This window comes from Coturnix japonica, chromosome 11 (assembly GCF_054131305.1).
Source record: "Coturnix japonica strain WE chromosome 11, WE-NBRP24, whole genome shotgun sequence".
In the NCBI taxonomy this organism is placed as follows: domain Eukaryota; kingdom Metazoa; phylum Chordata; class Aves; order Galliformes; family Phasianidae; genus Coturnix; species Coturnix japonica.
The window spans coordinates 25,913,208-25,930,002 of NC_140673.1; the positions used below are offsets into that span (position 1 = coordinate 25,913,208).

At 38.5% G+C, this 16,795-nt stretch overlaps 1 protein-coding gene across 50 annotated transcripts in view; it reads left to right on the plus strand.

Annotated features, from left to right (window-relative positions):
- Window positions 1-16,795, plus strand: part of FGGY (FGGY carbohydrate kinase domain containing) — a 264,789-nt gene that overhangs the window by 191,086 nt on the left and 56,908 nt on the right. For 49 of the 50 annotated variants that reach the window (XR_014932893.1, XR_014932895.1, XR_001556977.3 and 46 more), the window contains 3 exons: window positions 3,228-3,343; window positions 13,883-14,011; window positions 16,265-16,368. Coding sequence is in view for 21 of the 50 variants with exons in the window: in XM_085511841.1 (XP_085367967.1) it covers window positions 3,228-3,343; window positions 13,883-14,011; window positions 16,265-16,368 (349 nt within the window). In the remaining 29 variants the exon portion in view is untranslated. The remainder of the gene's footprint in view (window positions 1-3,227; window positions 3,344-13,882; window positions 14,012-16,264; window positions 16,369-16,795) is intronic. The other variant, XR_014932910.1, reaches the window with a different exon arrangement.

Here is a 16,795-nt window from a genome sequence, read left to right on the forward strand (position 1 = left end):
TTGAACTCAAAATCTGTTTTAAATTTCAAGTTTGCATAACAAAAGGAAAAATGTTTTGAAGTTTTGACAGTTGCACTCCATTGTTTCAGGTCTCCTTCTTGCTTTTAGAACCTCATACAGCTTTCTCAGTTGTTGGTTGTTTGTGGCTTTAAATAAATATGTCCCATAGGCTATAGAAAGTTACTTTATCCTACTGCATGGTGTTCCTTTTGGGACCTAGCAGTGCTTTACTGTAGCTTCTGCAGGGCTTAGCTTTGATTACATTCCTCAGCAGGTGCAGTTGGTCCATTACCACAAAGTATCTCTGTGTGTGACCCAACTTGCAAGGGCATTTTTCACTGAAGTATCCATATTTTTTCTTATACTCTTTCCACTCCTGCAAAATCAGTTATGTTCATTAGTTTGAATTAATCTCTAGCCTATTTGGATGAATGAAGCAGATGCTTTTCCTTTGGAATCAAGTGCAAAGCTTCTATTCACTTAAAGATTATCAAGATGTGAATACTTGCCTTTTAAAGCTGGTAACCTACTTGTGTTGCAAGCTAACTGGCATTGTACCCACCATCTTGAATGGCAGATCACGTGTGAATACTTCCAAGGTAGGAAGACATCTGGAAGACCACTGCAATTACAGACTATGGACTGAAATGTATTTTGTTGTTGAAGATAGCAAGTATTATCTCAACAACAAACAGACCAATGCATAAAACTGTGGCAACTCTTAAATAGGTAATATTCAAATCATGGTAAAGATTTCTGTAAATTATTTTTAGCTGAATTTTCATAGTCCTCAGACAGGACTATACAGTGTTTCCCATTTTTCTATGAATGCTTCTGATTATTCTCTCTCCAAGGAGCAAAACAGAGTATGAAAAGAATTCTCAGAATGGGAAGACAATGTGAGCATAGCCCATGTTTAACTACCTTTGAATACCTGAGTTGCTTTGGCTGTGAGTCTGATTTCCCTGTATCCTTTTGAAGGTTAGTGAGGGCAGATGGTTCCTTCCAGACAACATTTTGGGAGGTATCAGTGTATGCTCAACCACTGCAGATTCTTGGAACCTCATGTTTTTCTTCTGAGGACATGCTGAGATTCTGGTCATACAGGACATCAGCACATCCACAGCCAGTTCTCAGCAAGAGGTGCGCAAGAGCTCAAAATTAGGCAGTAAATAGAAGGGATTGTGTAATATGCCACACTCAGCCAAATCTTTGTAATGAATGTGGCAGTGATTTTTTTTTTTTCCTGGGGCTCTTGGATGCAAATAGGATCCTATGGTTCTTTGTAGACTAGAACCTCTAAACATAATCACATTCCTGTTGAAAATATGGTTTACATAACATAACATTTTCCATGTAAAAGTGTTGCTTATTTCAGTGGGAATATTCTCAGCAGAAAACATTTTGTTCTGAGCAGAAAACAGGGAAATTATTCGTATTTGGAATATGCTTGAAGAAAAGAGCATTCTAATTCATTGTCTGTCAGCCTGGCTAAATATGGCCTTTGCTTCTGAGGGGTTCTGCACCACGTCTTCTGAAGTCCTGTACTGGATGATGCAGCCAGGAGAGGATGATTGGCTGGATTATTACCTGTGAACTCAACACCTTTGAACCCAGTGATTCTGATAGTAAAGTAAAGGGAGATTTAGCTTCTATCAGTCACTTTCTCAGGATCAGTTTCTGCAAACTTGCTATTTATGACCAAATAATTGATGTAGCACTGTGTGATGGGGGCAATGTTCTTTGTATTATATTACAAATTCAGCTAGACATCATTTACTTATCCTTTTTCTGTGAGCACTTTGCGTTTGTACATATATAAAACTGCATGAAAATGCTTGCAGCTCCATCACTACTTCCCACATGAGTATTTTCAACAGTACCGAGTAAGAAAGCTCCAGAATTTAGTGGATGTGCTCAGCACAGGCCAATCTGTCCCCTGTTAGCAACGTTTCACTGAGCTGTATGGAAGAACTGGCCCCTGCAGGGGGGGCCCAGAGAGCTGCCTAAGTTTCTCCTTGGATAAGCATAGAGACTCAGAGGGAGCTGCTTTATGAGCTTTGAAAGTGAGAAGCCATGACATCTTGTTGTCATCCTTAGGGCTTTTTTCAGCATGTGGCAGCTGTTCATAACATCAGTCTAATTACAAAAACGCATATTCTGTTCTGATGATAATTTGTTATGGTTTGGTATTTACCGTATTGCGGAAAACATAATGTACTATTGTTTCACTCTTTGTGTGTATGTTTTCTCCTAATGCCATGAAATGATCTTTCATTGGAATTCTGTGTCCTTATTTTTCCTTTACAGTAAGAGGTGTGAGCTGATATGGGGAAAATACTGTTATTAATGCCCTTTAGTTTACTGACTTCCCTAGCATGATTAAATACTGATCTGAAGTAGTTCTTAGTGTTCAGACAGACAACAGTCTATTAAATAAATATTACATCTTCTGGAACATACTTTGGGGGGAAATAGGATGTAGCTGTATGGATTGCTTTAGGAGAAATAAAATCCATTTGTGATGCTGTACTGTCATGAAATTCACCATTATCAGCGATGAGACTGGAAGCAAAACCTTTAATGCTGCATTTCCTTGCATCATGGCCAATGCTATTTCAACATTTCACTGAACTGTCATCAGCTTCTACTGAAGTGCAGAGCTGATGACAGTGATACTTAAAACACGTGCTGGACAGAAGCTCTGATAGTTCTGTGCAATTTCACTTGAACACATTCACCTGACAAAGGCATTTTTATATCTGCAGGTATTACAGCATTGCCATTTAATTATCAGTGCATGCATCATCTCCTGCAAGTTGCAGTTCAGCTTGCACATAAGAAACAGGTTTTGCTTGAAGTATGTTCAAAGAAAACATTTCTACTCAGGTACAGCCTGGAGAAGCAGCAACCTTTCCTTGAGCTGCTTGTTGAAGAGCTGCTGTGTTCATGCCATAGTAGCTGCATGGCCTGTTAACTGGCTGATTGATGCAATCAAGTGTCTAGATGAGGAGCTGTTTCACAGGGAAGAATATTAAACATAAGGTTTCTTAAAGGTATCTCAAGGCTTACACTCCAAACAGTAACCAATTAAAAACCTTCTTTTTTTTATGTTAGCATTGTGCTTGGAACCTTTGGCTGGTGATTAAAGAGATGAATTTGTGCAAACATTTTTAAAGTGACATGTTTCTGTTTGTTTTCAATTTGTGCACATTGTCTCCTTTCAGGTCCTTATGTACACTAGTATGCAAGTGGACATACACTTCAGATGGAGGTTGGGATGACAGTTTCTGGAATATAATTGGCTTGGAAGATTTGGTGAAGGATAAATATGAAAAAATAGGTATGTTGGAGGGGGGGAAATTGCTTATAGCTACTATTGATAGTAGGTTTGTAACCTCTACCAATGTCCCTTATAGTAATTTTCCAAAAATGGACTTTTGCTTGTTAGTATCTTCATACTGTTTCTCCACTCTCTTTGAGCCTGAGTTTAATTAGAATGGTAGGCTTGCTAATAGCAATTCCTACAGCAGATATTCATTAAAAGTCCATAATGTTAATATACCAGAAAATTTCCAGGATAACTTTATTAGACTTTCCCTGTTAAGTTAATGGACTTTTAATGGATGTCCTAAGCAGACATATCATTAACAAGAATATTACCAGACATGAATTAAAATATGCTCGTTCATCAAAGTTAATTATCTGAAATTTCCTTTGATTTTTTTAATGTCTAGTACTTTGAACAAGTTTGTACAGTAGTTAAAGTGCAGCAACATGAAATAGAAATGGCATGGGGAGGACTATAGTGAAATGAAATGTAGTGAAATTACAAACTATTCTGATCATCACAAAATATACTATAAGCTATTTTCAGATATATCAGATAATTGGACCTGAATACTTACTTGAATAGATTTCAGCATTTCCCCCTACCAATGGAAGTGCTTACACAAAGGTATAAAACCCACTGAAGTAAAGGGCTTTCAGCTCCCTGAGGTTTTAGTGACAAATGCTGTAAGAATGGTATTCAAACATGTGGCTTTTAGCAAATCTTCCACAGGTTAAACTAAGACTTGCAGTAAATACATGTTATTAGCAGAAAATAGAGCATCTCAGCAGCTGATGGTCTTGTGGAATAGTATTTTTAAGGTAAATTATTTATGAACTGTAAGTTAAGGCTTTAATACAATATTTATGGAATGCACTTAAAAGGCAGTGCAAAACAATTTACCTCTTTAAGTAACTCAACATACATTTTTCAAGTGATAAAGTAACCATGAAAAAGGTCCTTTTTGTTGTGCTGGAAGCCTCATAAAGCTAATCTATTAATGGCTCAAAATTTGGCAAGACAAAGATAATGAATTTGCAACGTGAGGTTTATAATTTTTTCAAAACACGATGTTTACAGCACAGATCAGTACTGATCACCTTCAGTTGACAGGTGCTTTTTGGAGAAAAAAGGTTTATTCTTTGGTTAGCAGGAAAAGCATCTAGTTACTTGGACACTTGTACTGGCTTTCAAACAAATAGCCATTAGAATGCATGGCTGTGTATTGGCTGGAACTGGAGAAACAGAATCTGACCTAGAAAATTACACCAAAGCGTAGGCTACAACTTGAAGCTTCTGAAAAGCTCACACACTGTAATTCTTCATAATTAACCCTTTTTACATTCTTGGGCTTGGATGTATGGGTATCTTGGATGTATCTAAGCTACTTTTTTGTTTTTAGAGAATACTCAACCTCCCCTCGGGTAGAATATATGGTTGTTTCCGTGACCATTTTCTGACCTTGCCTTTCCTAAAAAACAAAGATGTTCTATTCATTATATTCAACTGTGATAAAATCTAGGAGCATGACAGCAAGCTTCATTTACTTATCTATGAAGAAGGAGTTCCCTATATGAGTGTGGAAGTCTGATAATGATTACTCTTTCCTTCCTTCAAGCTAAACTTCTAAGCTGTTCCTGTTAGTATTTTAGTAGGGACTAGCTTCAGAAGGAGACACAGACAGCAAAACAAACCAACTCACCCCAGCCCCTAAGCTGCCACACCAATCTCAGGTCTGTTTTGTATATTGTGGAAGTGGTTTTCTGTCTGCCTCCCTGTCTTACAGGTGTTACTGCTCTTGTGAGAAAGACAGTTTTAACATTGTTAAGTAAAAATTTGGGGTTTTATTTGTTTTATTGAGTGTTAAGTGTTATTTAACTTGCTAAGAATACCAGAATGAGAACTCGTCTGGTCAGCAGTGTGTGCACTTCAGGGAGGTTTATAATATTTTGCTGTGCCTAACAGAAAAGAATGCTAAGCAGTACATTTAGCCGGCCTACAGATGAAGGAGCTCAAAATTGATAGATAACATAGGTGGGAGTAGGTTGGTGGGAAACTGCACAAGGTCAAAATCTGCTCCTCAAATAAAAATATAAACAAGACCCTAGTAAATCCAAAGTAATTCTTAGGGAATTTACCTCTTTGTTCTCCTGTGGAGCTTGCCCATGCCCACATACCTCTGCTCAAGGTTTGTTTAGCTCAAATACAAGGATGTATTTTAATGCTTGCCCATTCCCATTGAAAAGAGGGATAATGATATTTTGCTCCCATATCTGTTCTGAAGGTGCTAGGCTCCAAATCATCACTTCATTCTAAAGAAAGCAGAAATCGCAAAGTAAGATCTGCTGAATTTTCTTATTGTAACAAACATACGTAGTTTACCAGTTGCAAATGGGCAGAAACATTATTCAATTTTAAATCTGTAATTGAAGTCAGTGTTGTTTCCAATCAGAGGGTGAATAATTGTGACTGGAAGGTTTTTTGAAGTAGCTTCAACTTTCATGACGCTGAAAATATATATGGAAATTACCTGAGAGAAACTTATTAAATGTACTTATTTTTTTAAATTCTGATAAATATTCTTTTCAACATCACTTTAAAAGGTCTTGCCCTTTAAGAATATATTTACTGTAATCAGAGTGGTGCTTGTGGTTCCAGGTAGTATCCTTCTTATAGTTTCAGTTTAATTTAACATATAACCTTGTTGATTACGAATGACCCCACTTTTGACCTTTAGCATCATCCACAGACCTTTCCCACATCAAAGTGTGGTTCGCATATGAAAATTCCCAGGCCTTTGACATTTTACATTTCTCAGAGCAGAGTCACCTTTCAGGGAATCCACAGAATAAGTTGGCTATGTACACTGTGAATTTACCGATGGCTTTTGTGAAGGTAAAGATTTGTACCTGGAAATAATTCAAAATTTATTGATCTCTTTAATTTGCCCACCAAGAGAGCAGAAGATGGCTTGTATTCAAAACCACTGTGAAAGCGTTGTGTACTACAAGCATTAGCATTTATCTGTTGTGGTGAAAATGCATGACGAGTATCTCTTTGTGGTATTCTCAAACCTAGAAGGACATTAACAATTCCTTTAAAATTTCATGTGCTGTAGACCTCTTAGTGTACTGAAATGTATATTCCATTTGGAGGAAAAAGACTGATAAATTTTCACCACAACTCTCTACTTCGGGGGCTACTTAAGGGACCAAATAATGATTTCTTATTGAATGGTAATATTTTATGCTAGGTCTCTTTTTGTTTGAAGATGGCTCATTTTACCTGGGAGAACATTGTGTGTACTGCCCAGCAGGTTTTACTGTTCTCATATGTCGTGTTGAAGGCTGACATTTTGTTTTCCGCTTTTTGCCATCTCTTGACCATAACCCTTCCCTTCGTTCCAGGACACTGAGGCCTGGAATTTTGATGGTTTCATGTGCTTATGTTGGTAATTTCTGTGTATCCTGAAAAGCAAGATCTATTGAACTGAGTGGCTACGTGAATGTTCATTTCTAATGTTCTTTAATTTGTATCACTTATACATAAATAGTAACCTCATACAGTTTAGGACTTCAACAAGATAGCTGCGACTCTTGATATATCTTATAACAAAGTCACAGAATTGTAGGGGCTGGAAGGGACCTCTAGAGATCACATCCAGCCTCCCTGCAAAGCAGGCCCCCTACAGCAGGCAGGTTATCATTCTTACTGTGAGAAAGCTTTACAATATGCAGGGTTTTCAAATGTAGGTAAATGCAGCCTTTTGGTCTTATAAGCATTCAAACAATTAAGAAAATTGCAAGCTTTTTATTCATGAACGGTTATAGTGTTGTATATGCTATTATCTACCTCCATATACAAAACTAACAGAGATAATGGTGTTGTATGCTCTTCTGTTTGCACTTTGCACCCAATTGCTTTTGTATTTTGTTAGAAGTGATCCATTGTAATACTTGTAAGTTCTATTAATTTATTTACGTTGTAGGGTAAAAATGCACGAATCATTGCAGGGTGGGAGAATACTGCGAATCTTAACTTACACTACAATCTATTAATTTTGCCAATTTTCTAATTTCTCTAAGGCTTTTGATGCCAGGTCTTCAAAGTTTACGAGGGGTTTCCTTGAAGGCTAGAAGAGGCAGGTGATGATTTTTATTCAGGTCAATTCATAACTTCCAGTTCTTCACAAAATTGGACTGTAAGAATGAGATTTAAACATCACACTTTACAAATAGTAGACAACCATAAGGTATACATTTCTCTTCTATATGGAGTCCTTTCATCTCTTTTATACTATTTCCAATAAATTAAAACAGGTTATAATTTCGAACAAAGTTAAAACAATGAATCACAGGATATTTACACTTATCTGTGGAATTTACAAGTGAAGGGGCTTCCAGATATATTAACATTTTTTCTGGCTTCCTGTCACTTCAAACCATCCAAGAGCTGCAGCAGCTGTGAAGGAGGTGAAACTGGTGCAGTGCAAAGCAGTTTTAGGGTTCCTCCTTCCTCAAAGCTTGAGGCATTTTCCATAATCTACGATTCAGCAGTAACAAGTTATAAGTATTTGTTCTTAGGAAAGTGACATAGTCTTTTGACTTCCATTCTTCTATTCTGTTCTTCTTCAGGATCATCTGCAGGAGGTTGCTCAGGGCTGTGCATTGAGTTTTGAGTATTTCCAAGGATGGTGACTCCAAAGTCAACCATTTCCAGTGTGTTGGCCAGCCTTCCTCAATAAAAGCATATAGGCTTATGATTAAATGTATTTTCCTGTATTTCAGCTCATGGGCTTTGCTATTGTGTGCCACTGAGAGGAGTCTTGTCCTGTAATAGGAAAGAACTACGTTAAGTAGAAATCTGTGATTAATACAAGCTATACAATTATGTGTGCAATCTTAGTGACATACTGTACCAAACTGGACTCTGATTCCTTGCAGCTTTGAAAGCATAGCAGTAGTCACATTGTCTACATGGATGCTGCTTGCTGGTGACACTATTAGGAATAATGTACTGGAAGGTTTTAGAAATACAAATAATTGGAGTATTGAAATTACTGATTGAAAGCAAAGTGGGAGGTCAGGCAGCTGAATTTAAATGCAAACGTCTTACGTCTAGATACTTAAGAAGACATCTAAAATCATGTACTGTAGACCTACATCCATGTCAGCTTAATGAGTAGTGAACCGTGCATTATAAAGGATGTTCATTCTGCACTATTTCACTGAAATCTGGAGATGACAACTTAGTCATGTCCATCAGCAGACATGCCCACTGATCACACAATGCAGAATGTTTATTCCTTTGACCTTTAACCAAGAAAGCTTTTCATTTCTTTGTGAAGTAGCTCTCTTTCATTTGGACAAGAGGGAAATGGTATTTATTGAAGTAGGCTTCTATGGTCTGCAAACCAACTTTTCAGCTTAATGAATCAAGATCTGCCTGCACTTAGGTTGCTTTTGCCAGTATTTAGCAATCTAACATGTCTGCCTTAAGTAATTATGTGTTAGGTAGTTGAGATGTAGTTCAGCCAGAAGCATAAGCTGTGTGGAAGGGTGGGATGGAAAGAACCCAAATGAGATTTGCCTAAAGCTACTGTGGCAGCTCACGTAGACAGATGAATTTTGAACTGAAGAAAGCCCAAGTGATTTTGTTTGACCAAGTGGTTTTCTCACTTTTAAATAAGCTGCCCTGTAGTAATTTGTTTTGATTTTCCTGAAAGAAAATTCACAAGTTTTCAGCTACCAACTGAGAAATGTTATGGAGGATGTTTCCATAGTTAAAAAATAAAGAATCTGACCATTTATAACAAACCCCTATTAACCACCATACTGTTAGTCCTAGGAAATACAGAATACAATTTTCTCATCAACGTATGTTTCCTTCTACATTATTCTCTGAATGTCGGCCCCTTCTGCTCACAGATTGTGTTAAGTGCATTCATCAGTAAAATATGATTATTGCATATAATAGTAACTTATTTTATGTGAGATGGGGTTTTGATGGCATAACAGTAGAACTATATTATGCAGATTCTTCGCGTATCCCAGAATTCTGGCATTCTGTGATTAGTAGATAAAGCAAAAATTGGAAATTGCCTGCAAACATTGTAATGAACTCACCACATAAATGGGCTATTCCAAGCATTCCATTAGCAAATCTTTGGTGAAGGAGGAGAAAATGCTCCTCAAAGCTTATAATACTGTGGCTCAGAGGAGGATAAAGAACACTTGTCTATCTTATTATTTGAATTACTCAAATGGGCAGTGCATCTTTCTACTAAGGCCCAGAGAACTGGTGTGTGCCCCATCCCTGGAGGTGCCCAAGGCCGAGAAGACTGTGACCATGGGCAGCCTGATCTGGTTGGTGGCAGTGCTGCCCATGGTGAGAGGTTGAAGCTGAGTGGGCTTTATGGTCCCTTCCATCCTAAACCGTTCTGTGATTTAAAAAGCCTTTAAATTGACTTGTTTTAGGGAGGTGTCTATGAAATAGAGACAGAATGTATCCTTTGTTGTGTTTCTTTCCCAGGCTGCTGTGATTTCAACAAGTGATTGTTGTATCCCTTCAAGTTTGCTTGTGTTAAGTTATTGAAGAAAAGGAACAACCCCTTTTCCCATTTTCTTCTGTATTTTTATGCACTTATATAACCAAATTTAATTGCATGTGCAGCACAATCACGTTCTGCATGATGGATGAAAAGCTGTTCGCAAGTGGGTATGTCGTAGCTGAGTTAGCTGGCCCCCTGCTTTTGTTGTTTTAAAAAGGTTGGTGTACTAAAAAACCTAGTTCTGTAAAATATTAGCAAGGCTGTAGAGTGAATTCTGATCACTGAAACTGACTGAAGATGTATTGTCTGCCTTGTGTGTTACGTCTGGTAAATAGCTGGTTGCTGTGGTGACTGCCTAAAAGGTAGAGGGTCATTGGTACCACATAAATTCTTTAAACAAAACCTGATCATAGCAAGTTCTAACATTAGTCTTCAAAAAAGGATTAAAGAGGAGGAAGAGATTCAGACAGCTTTTTCCTTTTGTAAACTTGCTGCTTTATAGGGGAAAATAGCTAGAAATAATGTCTCATACAAAATGAAAAGGCTGTGGATTAAGGCATTGCCTTAGTGAAACAGCTGTATGGATGTGAAACAGAGTTCTCCAGCTTCAGCCATTATGGGTTTGTTTGGTTAGGTCTAATTTTGGAAATCGTTATAGCAAAGGTAAATGACTTGCACAGGAGACTACTGTAAACAAAGGACTCGATGCGTTTACTTTGGGAGGAGGCTTGGGAAGACTCGGTCCTTTCAGTGCCTCTTTTATACAGCCTCTGTAATACTCTCACTGACTGCCTGTGTATGCGGGCGGTTTATTTCCCTTCCTCTCTGGCAGTTTCCTTTCCCTGACAGGTAGGATTTAAGGGTGGCAGCACCTGCTGTTGAGTTCCTGGTGAGTAGCTGTGCAATGACTTTGTTCTTAGAGTAGCTGTCCCTTGACTGCAAGAGCCACTGCATTTTGCTCAAGTAAGAATCTCCCTTCTCTGCCAGACAAGAATTGGTGTACAATCTGTTTCAAATACTTTGCTTTTCCGATATGGCTCCTCTTTGCATTTTTACATCTTTTAACTTATCTTTTAATAGCTTTATAGTCACAGACTGTAAGCATACTGACACTTAGCTGAGTTTTCTACTTTTCCAGTGAGGATTAAAGCATGGGAATAATAATTCCCTTCCTAGGTCTCTGCCCATTCCACACCTACTTACTCACTCTTGCGTGGGTGGGAAAGCAACTCCTGTGATGACAGTGGCCACATGGAGCCTGCTTTTGCTCTTTTATAAAGCTTCTTAAGCACAGATCATGTGCACAAAGCAGAACGTTCACTGATTTTTAAAACTGAAAGGATGAAGTAGAGGGTCAGAGTCAGTATTGTGCTTGCTGATTTCCCTGATTGCTGGGTGACACTGGAGACTCCCCTTTGTACTCCATGTAAGGGGGACTTGTGGGTGCTTCCTTCTGCTTCACTTCCCAAGTTCTCTGGGGGTGCTCTCAGTCAAAGAATAACCATTCAGCTTTACTTGCAAATGGGGCTGGCTGAACTCTACCTTGAAGTCATTTATTAAAACACAGTGTTAATATGCAGTGTCTTCAAATCACAGCAAACCCATCCCCGGGCACTTTCTCACACATCTGACTCCTGTGGAGGACAGCAGTGTTGCTGGTCATCCTTGTACCTCGCTTGTACCAACAGAATCAATAGGGTCATTTTCTGTTCTGTTAGAGGAGAGGATTCTCTTTATTTCTGGAAATGCTCCCTTAGTGCTTGTTAACTAGAAATACAATAATTGAGCTGGTAGGAAAAGATTTTGTAGTAGCCCTGATCTCTAAATGGGAGCATAACCATTAGAATAATTAAACATGAACTTTTTTTACCAGTATGACTGATACAAATAAGCCCCAGATAAGCCAACGGTGGACCTGAGTGCCTGTAAAGATGCTTTATTTCAGATTATTTTCATCTCGTGCTATATATATATACATCTATATACATACACATCTGTATGCTTTCAGATCATGCAGCTGATTCTGGAGAAGAAGATGTGGTTTTAGCTGCATGAACTCTTTTGAACTTCCTTCCACCTGCACGGTCTTTGAATGTCAGGTGAAGGATGCAACTGTTGTTTTACTTGTATTATTTTCTGATGTCCTAAGAAACCAGAAGGTGACCAAAAACTTATCTTAAAGAGTAAGCATCCTGCTCTCAAATCTTACTATTGGGAAATAATCACAAGATATACATCTCTTTGTAAAAGCTAGCACAGTAAATAAGAATTATTAAAATGTAGACTTTTTGTATGAGAAGATGTCAAGTTGTTATCACATTCTTCTGTATAAGTTAGTGGAGAGCTGGAAACAATGACTTGTGGTTACTCCCTTAATGTTTGACTATAAAGCTAAGGGCAAACCAGAAGTTTTGGATATGACTGATTTGTTGTAAATTTCCAGTGCAAAATCCAGCCTAGCATTTCAGAGGCAGAGGTGTGGCTTCAACTGTATAGAAACTCTTGGAGAAATGAACTTTAAGAAGTTTGTGTGCTGTCTAATCACCAAGTGCCCCATGCATTGCTTCAGTCAGGATGTGGCTGCCTTCCATAAAGTGAAGAATCAGCATAGTTTGCAGCCAAGCCTAAGGTCATCTACCACTGTGATATATGAAACCAAAGACCCATTTTCCACCTGTGAATTTAATATTATAACCTTTTCATCAAGCAGCAATATAGCATAACTATTTCTAGAATGTAATACTCATGGGCATTAGTGTATTCCTGTCAATTTACAATATGCTGTTCCTATTAGTTTCTATTATGGATAATGGTTTGCTCCCTTTCTACACAATGAAATGCTTGATAGGTGTAACATTCTCAACTGAATCAACTGTGAAAATAGGCTTTTCTTTTTCAGAAAGAAGTGTTGTCAGTTCTGCCCTGTGGATTTGCAGAACTGAGTAACACTACTGATATGTAGTATGAAATGAGCACAAAGTCTCTATCATAAAGGCATGGATTGGCAGGGAGGTATTTGAGATTGCCTGCTATGCCTCACTGCCTCTCACCCACCAAATCTGTAGACAAACAGAATTGTGTGTGATTCCAGGAGCTGTCAGTCATTTCCTTGGGTTTGGTGAGGCTTGGCTGCCAGGGAGAAGGCTGCGACACTCAGTTCTGAGTTTCCTGAATCTATGTTTCTTTTTAAGCTCTGAGCACTCTCTATCACTGTGGTTTAATTATTGAAACAGTACCTTATGATTTAGCTAGAAAAAACATAAATGTGCATTATGGTAGTGGAGACCAGTGCAGGTGGGACCTGTCACAGGTGACAAGCCTGAGAGAGGAGAGTTGCACTGGTCGTGTTTGGGGTGGCCATGACCTTCTTCACACCTCCAGTGAAGACTCAAAAGTGGATGGTTAGGTCTATGAGAAAGTACAGCTGCAACAGTGCAGTAATTTGCTGGTTTCTCTTTCAGAGTTTCTGGTACTGCAGCCAATTTATTGTTAGTGGAAGCTCTTAGAAATTATGAAGATAGGAGGGGGGGGAGGTGGGGAAAGGAAGATTATTGTTTTTTGTTGGCTTTTTTTAACAGGATCAGCTTTCAGTGGCCTGAGCTGAATCTCATTCCCGTACACACGGAATGGCTGCAGGCAGTTTATGCAGCAACTACCACAAGAACTTGGAATTTAGGCACAGCTATTTCATATCTGTTGGAAAGCTGCCAAGCAAAATCTAATTGCTTGTGGTGAGATCCCTCTCTGCGGCTAGACAGGGCATTGAATGCTTTTGAACTTTTAAATTACTGTGGAGCAGCCTGATCTAGCCTGGTTGTGTTTAACATACAGATACGTAACGAGAGATATTTCTTAATCAGATAGAGTTCTTTGATGCGCTTTTTAGTGTTATATATACCACCTAACTTCAGGGAGAGGAAGGGTGTTCTTGTAATAACACACATGTTTGTTTTTCTGTTTAGTAAATTCACAGGTGTATGGTTTTTCTTGTGTCTGCCCAGGAAACCACGTCTTGTCTCCTGGAGAGCCTGTTGGAAAAGGTCTAACGCCAGAAGCTGCAAAAGAACTCGGTCTCCCCGAAGGGATTGCAGTAGCAGCATCTCTCATTGATGCACATGCTGGAGGACTAGGTACTCAGTCACATATTTACTATTCTGGGAAACAGGAATGTATTGAATTAATTTTTAGCTCTTTTTTGCACAGTCAGTTTCATATCCAGCAACTTGCTCAGATGCTTTTCCTATTAAGTAGCATAACTAAAATAATAAATTAAAACAAACAACGAACAGCAAGTACCAGCATTGAATTGCTGTTTATAGAAAGGCCCTTAGGTATTGCTGCGTATTTCTTAGCAGCTGGACTTCCAAATTGTGCATTAACTTCTGTCAAGCTCCACTTTGAATTCCTGAACTGAAACACTATTGGGCTGGCAAGCCAATGTAATGAGAGTGCACATCTACTACTCAAAATTTGAGAGATGAGCAAGAAAATTAAACATTTTCAATTCCAAGCAAGAAGTCTTACATCTAAGTTGATTTTCCTTCCTTGTTTTAGGAGATATTCATCCTTTAATTACTGCAGTGGGTTCTTTTTCATGGATGTTTATGCTAGCAGAGTGCTGGGTATGTACCAACAATGGTGCTTTTGGTCTAGGAGTAAGATTAGGTAAATGCTGTGCATATAAACTGGCAAACAAGAGTAAGGAGAGAGGTGGCCTGTAAGAGGCAATTCCTATCTGAGGCTTTCAGCTTTTTTCCACAACTGGAGTGTTGAAGGCCTAATATTAAGTGGTTTTTTTTTTCTTCTCCAGCACAACATTCTGATGTGCTCAGTTTCAGATACATTGAAATACGTTTGTGAGGCTCAGCTCTTTCATTTTCTTACTATACTGTTTAGCTTTATCTAAATAGAGTTAAAAGCAAAGTGATTCAATGTAACTTCTTCAGCAGGAAATGGAGGCTTTTGAGTTTGATAGGTTAGAAAATAAATCTTACCTCAGGAAGTTTCGGTGTTATTGAAACTGTGCTACCTTTTTGATAACGCTATCCAAAACTCTTAGTACGAACTCATGCATGCCTGAGCTGAGCAGTGAAAAATAATGCATAAATAGAATATTTTTAGTTTTCTGCTGCTCCCTACAAATAAGCCCCATGTGTGACAACTATGCTGCTATGTAGTCACAAGCCAACTAGGATGAAGGGATATGAGGACGTATCTTTGAAGACACTGAATTTTTTGCCCTTGATTTTCTGATTATTTAAGTAACTTTCAACCATAACACTGTAATAACCATGGCAACCATGATAAGAGAAAACCCAGCAGACAGATTGCTAACAGAATCTTGCAGTTGTGACCTAAACAAAAGGGTGCTAAGGAAATGTAGCATACAAACCACAACTCTTGGCATTATTCAGTACGTAAAATCTTTGGTTTTGAAAATCTAAAATATCCATCAAATGCTTTTGCTCTCCTTCTGCAGCGCAGGGAAATGTTATTATTTAGTTATGTTGGCAGGATTGCCAAGCCAGTTACCAGACTGCACACTGATCTATTAAAAAATAACGGTCAAGAGGAAGAAGACCAGCAAAAAAACATGCCTTGTTATGTTGCTGCAATGCCATGCAAGCAAGAATTCAACTTAAGAAGAGAAGGAGAGGGCAAAATTTCCATTTCAGCCTGCCCTTAACTGATTCAAGCATAATAAGACACATGGTGAAACTTCACTGCAGATCTCCCCATTCTGTAACCAATATCCTGGCACTTCTCTGGCATCCCCCAGTATAAGTTTCTGCTGAGTGCTTGCTGTATTTGTCCTCCTTCCCGTGCTTTCCTTCGTGTAGAAATTTGTAGCCAAGCACGGCTCCTCATAGGGAAGCACTAATCTGTTCTCCTGTAGATGGTTGTGCCTGACACAGACAGCAGCAGCAGCCAATACAACGGGGCTGGCAGCCATCCAGTCTGCTGCCAAGTTCTCCCTTTTACCAACTCATCCCCTGACAAAACACATCAAACAGTGTTTGTGTGATAAACTGTCAACAAATAAACATACCTACTCTGGTGCCTTTCCTATCAGGGAGTCTTCTTGTTTTCTCGTTATGTTAGCATAACTTAAGGGAATGAAGGTCAGGTTGTAGTTGATACAGCGCTTAAAAATCATGATGATAAACATGAACAAGAAGAGATCATGTGTCCTCATGCATCTGTAATAAAAAAGAAATAGTTTATCAGAGTTATTTTATAGCTTTGTTTATTGAGAAAGTAGAATTTTATGATTTGTGGTAGTGGTGTGAGATATTTGGCAATTATTTGTGCATGGAAAAGCACTGCTTTGTGAGGGTTGGCTTGCTCTTCACTAAAATAGCACTTTGATTTTATTTTAATAGGAGTAATTGGAGCAGATGTGAGAGGATATAACCTGCCATGTGAAAACCAGCCAATTACATCACGAGTTGCTCTGATCTGTGGAACATCTTCGTGCCACATGGGGGTAGGTTGTATGTATAGTCCTAATTTGTACAAAACATAGTAACTTATGTGTTTGGAGGGAAAAGTGACCTTTGTGCCTCTCATCCTTTGCCTTGATTTTTATTATTTTTTACTGTTAACTCTGTCTTTATCTTTGGTTATTAATTATATATTACCATGCATTTGCTATTAAGCAACAGCTTTAATAGTAGTAGAAATCAATGCTGAAAAATGACATGAAAAGTAGAAACCACGATGCTAGAGTGGCTTAAAGAGGAGGCTGAAATCTGAGCCAGACTCTGAGCTTGAGTTATCTGTGACAAGCTTGTCACTAATGTGTTACAGAATGGTGTCTTTGGAGAAGGAATGCATGTCTCCAGTCACAGCCCTTTTCCGCCACCACTTCACTTAATCAATATAAATCATCCTACCTCTGTAAGTTGCCATGA